This window comes from Frankliniella occidentalis, unplaced genomic scaffold, assembly GCF_000697945.3.
Source record: "Frankliniella occidentalis isolate FOCC.00 unplaced genomic scaffold, Focc_3.1 Scaffold49, whole genome shotgun sequence".
NCBI lineage: Eukaryota > Metazoa > Arthropoda > Insecta > Thysanoptera > Thripidae > Frankliniella > Frankliniella occidentalis.
Genome location: NW_026267179.1, coordinates 1,311,193 through 1,318,140, shown reverse-complemented (window position 1 = coordinate 1,318,140; position 6,948 = coordinate 1,311,193). Strand labels below are relative to the sequence as shown.

The 6,948-nt window shown below is 58.3% G+C and overlaps 1 protein-coding gene across 2 annotated transcripts in view; it reads right to left on the bottom strand.

Moving 5' to 3' along the window:
- The window catches only part of LOC113209586 (serine proteinase stubble), a 21,871-nt gene extending 14,929 nt beyond the window's left edge, over nucleotides 1–6,942 (bottom strand). For both annotated transcript variants that reach the window (XM_052267269.1, XM_052267268.1), the window contains exons 1-3: nucleotides 6,645–6,942; nucleotides 2,053–2,215; nucleotides 991–1,074 (exon numbers count right to left, since the gene is read on the bottom strand). In XM_052267269.1, the coding sequence (XP_052123229.1) occupies nucleotides 991–1,074; nucleotides 2,053–2,212 (244 nt within the window). In that variant the 5' untranslated portion in view covers nucleotides 2,213–2,215; nucleotides 6,645–6,942. The remainder of the gene's footprint in view (nucleotides 1–990; nucleotides 1,075–2,052; nucleotides 2,216–6,644) is intronic.
- Between the last annotated feature and the right edge of the window lie 6 nt (nucleotides 6,943–6,948).

Here is a 6,948-nt window from a genome sequence, read left to right as displayed (position 1 = left end):
CCCCGCCGTGCCCCCTCACGCAACACCTGGCCAAACGCACCCCGCGCTGGCCGCGGCTGGCCGCCCCGCCAAAGGCGTGCACTGACCCACCACAACGGACTGACCACCCGCGGCCGCTCCACCGCAGAGCCGCGGACAGCGGTCACAAATTGTTTGGTCACCAGAAGTCACCAGCAGTCAGGACCGTCAGGACCTTGTTAACTGCTGTCCGGAAGTAGTGTCGCCCGGCCCCGCCCCGCCCCGTCATACCAATATCAATAGTCACCGTCCAGACTCGCATAATCGTTACGGTAGCGGTAGGCTGACGCCGGCGGAGCCGCCCCACGGCTGACCAGCCTGCAATGTTTGACGGGCGAGAAGGGGGGGGGCAAGGAGGAGGGGCTTTGCGTCGTCACGATGGCTGCGTTGTTCATCTGTCTGTCGGTTATCCTACCGTGGACTTACTGAAAAGCCAGGAGGTGGAAGTGGGGTAGAGGAGGACGACAACGACAGTGAGGGCGAGGGCGACGAGGAGGACGAGGGGGAGAAGGGGGAAGAGGACGAAGAGGAGGAAGAGCAGGAGGAAGAGGAGAGGGAGGAGGACGGACGCTCTGAAGCGGTGCAGCTGCCAGGGCGGGGCGCGGAGCGGAGGAGAAAGTGAAGTGAGTGGCAAACAGCAACAAGAGCTTAGTAACAATACAACACACACACGCGCGCGTGCGCACGCACACAGACACACAGTCACGGCGCATGAGGTCATACGCCAAGGTCGGCTGGGGCCGCCCGCGGGGGGGCGGGGGCGGGGCAGGAGGCGAAGAAGGCACCCGTGTCCGTAGGTCTGCCCGTCCATCCTGGTCCCCACACTGGCGGGCGGGTGGGGCGGCCGCCGCCACCGCGGAGACTTCGACGCACTGGATGCACTCAAGCCCTCCGTGGATTTTAACCATGATTGCTGCATTCGGACTGATGCTGCTGCTGCCGATTCGAATCTATACCGTGTCAACTACTTACGTAGATCGTCGAAGAAGCGCGATCCGCCGTTGGCGTTGACGCTTGCGTTCCCCTTGTCAGCGTGGGGCTTCCCTGCGACTGCACCTGTAACAGTCGAAAAATGCGCCGGTATAACGTAACGCCGCACTCGTGGTTCACATTCGTGCGGTGTTCCTCCCGTTTTTCCTAGCTCCTCCCCATCCTCTACTCTTATTGTTCTGGAAATATTGCGGTATGGCTCTGGTGGGACCTAGGATGGGCCCCTTCCTCCCATCTGCTCATTGCACAACCACAACAAAAGCCGTCAGCGCGCGTGCGCTGTGCATGCCACGCCCGCCCGGGCCCAGCCAACACCCGTAATGGAAACACATTATTTCGCCTTTTCCCCCCATTCTCCTCCCCTTCTTTCTTATTCTCACATCGTCTCTCTCGCACTCGTTCTTTTCTCCGTTTACCCCGGCTGGCTCGCGCACTTGGTGATATGCTCCATAACAATGCGTCCCCCCTCCAGCAGCTCATCGCGCGTCGGCTCGACTCGCACACTCATAACCCGGCGAGCCGTGCCGCGGCGTGCCGTGCGGTACTTTCACATCGTAAAGCGCGCGGCCCGGCCACAGAGTTGCGTCACAATGAATGGCGCGTACCATCCGCGCGCGCTGGTCGCGCCGGTGACGGCGAGGGGACCAAGAGGGGACCCGCCGACCCGCGCCGGGGCCGGGCCAGTAGCGGAGCCTCGTTGGATGTGACCACAACATCCGAACGGCGCACGACAAGCAGAGCATGGCCGGCGGCGGCGCGGCCGTGGGGGGCGAGGCGTCGGGGTCGCGGCGCGTGTCCTACTTGGAGCTATGGTCACCGGGGCGTCGACGACGAAATAGCAAGGACGCGGAGTTCCGCCCCTTGAAGGGATCGGGACTTGGGAAATGGCGGACTTCCCTGTTTGCTTCCCGCGTCGCTGCTGAAGTCTCCCCCTCCTCCATTCCCCCCTCAAGCCCTTTATGTCGAAAATTTATGGCCAACATTGCCGTTTGGACACATAAAACGTTGCTCTAAAACACTGTATTTGCTGTAATTTCTACTTACCGTCGATAGCTTGCTCCGGTGGCGGCTCCTTGGTGTCCAGCGAGGGCCCCGCCGCCACGGGCACGCCCTGAAGGCACAGGAGAGCCACAAGGAAGCCGAAGAACAGGACGGCCTCCAGGGGCAGCCAGCGCACCGACCGGCCGAGAGTGGGCAGCAGCATAGTCTGCAACAACGGAAACACAAATCACTTCGTAAACGAATCATAACGCTGAAATCTAGACGACGACCCCCCGAGCGACCCCCTGACAAGAACCAGGGATTTGCAGACCTAGTCCAAAGTAGTCCGGTTGACGACCGCCCCGAAAAAAAAAAAAAATTGTTTCGTCCTTAAGAAATAAGTCTTCAAAATTTAGTTTTGAAAACGTCGCTCAGGCTCAGACCATTAAAAAGGGAAGTCAAAAAAAGGAACGAACTCACTTCTCTTTCTATTTCTGCCAAGACGGAATGAGAAGTTGTCTCTGTGGTTTAGCAGTTTCAACCTCTCGATATGGGGCGGAGGTGAAAACTGATCGGACAGTTTTTCATACCTGGAAGCTCGTAGAGGCACAGTGATGAGCTGGACCTAGACCTGGACCTGGACCAATCAGAGCTATTACGGAACCATCATAATCAGTGAGTTTGTTCTTTTCTGTTCGTTATATCAAGTTAACTCAAGCTGAACGCGGAAGCTAAAGTCCCTGCCCAAACTCAACCCCGATTCAGCGACTTATGGTCATGGTCACCAGCAACCCCCTTCCAAGCCTCTCCCTCAACTCGAAAGTCACCGCATCGTCGGGCTCGAATTTGGGCTTTGGCCTTTGGCCTTGCTCTTGAACAGCGTTCGGCTTGGCCGAACTTGGCAGAACATTTTCTTACTTTCCGCCGTGAATGCACTTGAAATGCCGTGCTACCCCTCTCGATCATGGTCGGTGTTATCATACCCTCCCCTCACCTGCTTCCCCGCTCTTATGATGGAGTATGAAGTAATGTATCTGGCTCGACGCCCGGGCCGGCCGGCTCCGTGGCGCCACCAGGCAGCGACACCGTTTACTTTCACTCAACGCCGGCTCGGCACGCCACGCCAAGCCACGCCACGCCACGCCACGCCACGCCACGCCAGCCCGAGGATCAGTCCGCGGGGCGCGGGGCAGAGGAGCGAGGCGGGACGGCGTCACACTCTGGCAGCCGCAGCCAAGACCAGACCGCCACAAAATATTTCCGGAAAAAATATTACCGGGACAAACAACACGACTTCGTTATTAAAAGTATTTGTTGTAGTGAGTGTAAGCTGGTACCGAGCCCGTGCTGACTTGGTGTACAAAAAAGAACTTGTTGTGCCAATACGGTCAGTCATCTAGACACACTCATCCTGACTCTAAGTCCTTACGTCCCAGCTGTACTCAACACTTGTACTTTTGACAGAAATAATTCTGTTGCTACGAGAGAGGCAGTGGCGGTGTTGATCCGGCGGCCGATGGCAGCAGGACACCCTCTGTTTGCTGGTGGCCCGTTATCAGTTGGTTGCATCACCACCGCGATAGGAGCGCGCCCGGACCAAAGGCAACATTTCTCACTCGACCAGGCCGCGGCGGACCGACGGCGCCGGTGTCTGGCCCGCTGGAGCTGACCTGGTCCCGCGCCCAGACATCCGGGCCGAGTTATAGCAACGCGGGCTGCAGCGGCAACAGCAACGCGCATGGAAAACTTTTTATCGGTAAAAGTCTTCTTTTTTAACTTCTTTCGTTCTTTCCGGTTTCGTGTAAAAGGAAAAGGGGGAAAAATGAGACTTTGGAACGGGACGACAGACGTCATCGACGCCCTAAAGCACCCCGCCCCTCCCACCGCACCGCCCAACTTGTCAGTCCACCCAGTGAAAGGGAAGGTGAGGTGAGACAAAAACGGGTTCGAGGAGGCCGAGCCTGGCTCTGCCCAAAACCAGTGGTTTGTTTTGAACTTATCGCGCTTACTACTTTGTAAAAATAAAATAAGTTTGCCTTTATTTCTAATTTTTTTAAAGAAAAGAAAAGCCTTGTATTTTGCGAATAAATGAGAAATGAGCTCTCTTTGCACGCCGCCTGTTAGCAGGCAGGCCCGTGACGCACCCGTGTGTGCAGGAGGCCTACCTCACGGGCGCCTCCACATAGGCAGGCCCGTGACACACCCGTGTGTGCAGGCGGCCTACCTCACGGGCGCCTCCACATAGGCAGGCCCGTGACACACCCGTGTGTGCAGGCGGCCTACCTCACGGGCGCCTTGACACACCCGTGTGTGCAGGCGGCCTACCTCACGGGCGCCTCCACATAGGCAGGCCCGTGACACACCCGTGTGTGCAGGCGGCCTACCTTACAGGCGCCTCCACATAGGCACACTAGCGTAGTAGGATGGAAGAAAGAATTTGTCGTTTAAGAGCATCTAAAATCCTTCATCATGAAGTCCTCTCGGTCCCGATCACGTTAAGAACATACTTTGAGGTTACAGCAGCGTGTTCCAATTTCACAAACCTCGAAGCCTTCACTAACACATAATTTCGACAGGACATAGGACATATCTATTTTTTCCTGTTCATTGTGTTGGTACCCCCTCCCCCTCCCCCTTTTCCTTTTTCGGGTGATGCCCGAGAGCAGCTTCCCGCGCCCGCGCCCCTTCAGCCGGTGCTCTGCAACAGGTCGAACTAGAGGCACTTACTAGCACTTTGTTAAATCCCCCCGCCGGCTCCCCAGTCCCCCGCGCTTGTCCCTCTGCAAGGCGGGGGAGCTTTCCCCCACAGTGTAAGTGGCCTGCCGCTTTGCTTTTCACTACGCGGCCTAGGCAGATGACTCCCATTTGCGCCTTCCCCGCCTTGCCCCGCGCCCTCCTTGCCCCGCCCCGCCCCGCCGCCTGCAGCTGAGCAAACGCGCGACTCGCGCCCGACGTTCCGTCGTCGTCGACACGGAGGATGGGGCATGGTGCGGTACCACATACACCGCTGCGAGTGCGCCGTGCGTGCTTCCTCCATACGGGCGTAAAGACGGTGACGTTGATGAAGAGCTATACTCTCTGTCAGCTAAGACCTCGCGCTCACGCCCGACGCAGTACAGCGTGCACGGCTCACGCTGACGTGAGCGTGAACTAGCAGGGCGGGGAAGAAGGGGGCAGGGGGGGGGGGGGGGTAGTGGTCGTTGCAAGCACATGACAACTTAATGATTTTTGAAAAGGGAATATTTTAGCGTTCTTGAAAAATTTTGGACGCTTCTCTTGCCAGGACTTGTTCGAACACCTTTTTTTTTTTAAACCTTGAAAACGCCGAAAAATCCTATTTTAACGCCTGAGTGAGCCACGCTGCGCTGAGCGTGGCACGTGAGCGCTAGACACTGGATGTCGCCCGAGGCGCTCCACGGCCTGCTGTGAGGCCCGCCGGGCGGTGCGGTGCGGCCCGGTAATGACCCTGGCTGCACGGCCTCAATAGCCCTCGAGGAGGCCGCGCTGGCGCTGGCGCTGCTCTGGGGGTCGTTGACGGACAGCTCCGTCCCAGTCGGACCTCCGCTGGGCACCTCCAGGCGCGGCGACAGGCGGGCGTAAGGGACCAAGGGACAGGGCCCGGACAGGCCGCCGCCCGACGACGCGTACCTCCGCTCGCCTGCGCCGCACAAAAGGGCGTGACTCACAATATTCATGTGCGGCGCCCAGGGAAACTCGCGCATAGTAACGACGGGATATGACAGGGGGGGGGGGGGCTGACGTTAGCCCCCCCTCGACACAACGACGTATACTGCACTCGTATACTAGAGCAAAGGGCGAGCTATGCGAGCCAAATGCCTACCCCGACCCCCCTCCCACATGTCGAACAAGTAGTCTAGCTCGCGTAGCTCGCTCGATGCAGGGCTCTTTCCCGACCGCGTGCCCCCCTGATATGTGTGTGGAACAAAGACAGGGGCAGATACGAGACCAACTTGTAGTGATGAGGCCCGGTCGGGTTCAGTGACCTGTTCGGTGTTCGGTGCCTCGTTCAGTGACTCACGGCCGGCTAATGACGGTGACAGCATGAGACTTCTTGTAACTTTTTCACTTTCTCACCACTTTTCCCCTGCCGCCGCACTTCCTGCCGATGACCCATCCGCCAGCCCCTCACGTCACTGCACCGCCTGAGGGCGTCTCTGCACGCGGAGCACGCGGGTGTAGGCTGCCAGCTGTGGCGCCACGAGAGAGAAACTCTGATATGCGCGAGCAAGAGAGGTGTGGGTGGGGACCACCGGACGCCACCGGACTCATCTGGATAAATCGCGCTTTTTGTGAAAAGTTCAGTACGGCTCAGCAGCGCCACCTGCAGAGTGCGGTTTGCGTCGCGCTGACGCTGGAAAAACAAAGGTGGTGCCAAGTCCCACCTTTAACAGGCTCTAGGTTTAGTGCCTTTACAAAGGTCAACTGCCACAGTCACTCAATTTTAGTTTGGTGAATTTACAGAGGCATTAAACTGAAAATTTCTTTAGCACCTCTGGAAAGGCACGACTTGGCACCTTTGTTTTTCCAATGGACCAATCACTGCGGATCTGCAGTGACGAGGGGCTGCTCTGCGGCAGCTGCGGGCAGCTCTGGGTGAGTTGTCGGACAATAGTCAGTCAAACTCGATGTCTTACCGGAAAGGTTGGTGTGACGAGGTGAGGATAGTCCTGTGAAGGGTCTCCGAAACATCCAGTGCAGAGTGCAGGGCGCAGTGAAAAGGGGGAGATAAGGGAGGAATTCCCTCGACTGCGAGTGAGAGAGAGATGGAGGGGCTGAGAGAGAGGAGACGAGAGAGGGGGAGAGAAGGGGAGAGGGGGAAAGGGGAGGGGGTGCAGGGGAATCACTCTCGTTTCGCCATTCGCACTGCTGGGCTGGCGTCTCGGCTGGCGCACTCCACGACACGGCGGACACGCCACGGCTCGGCACGGCTCGGCACGG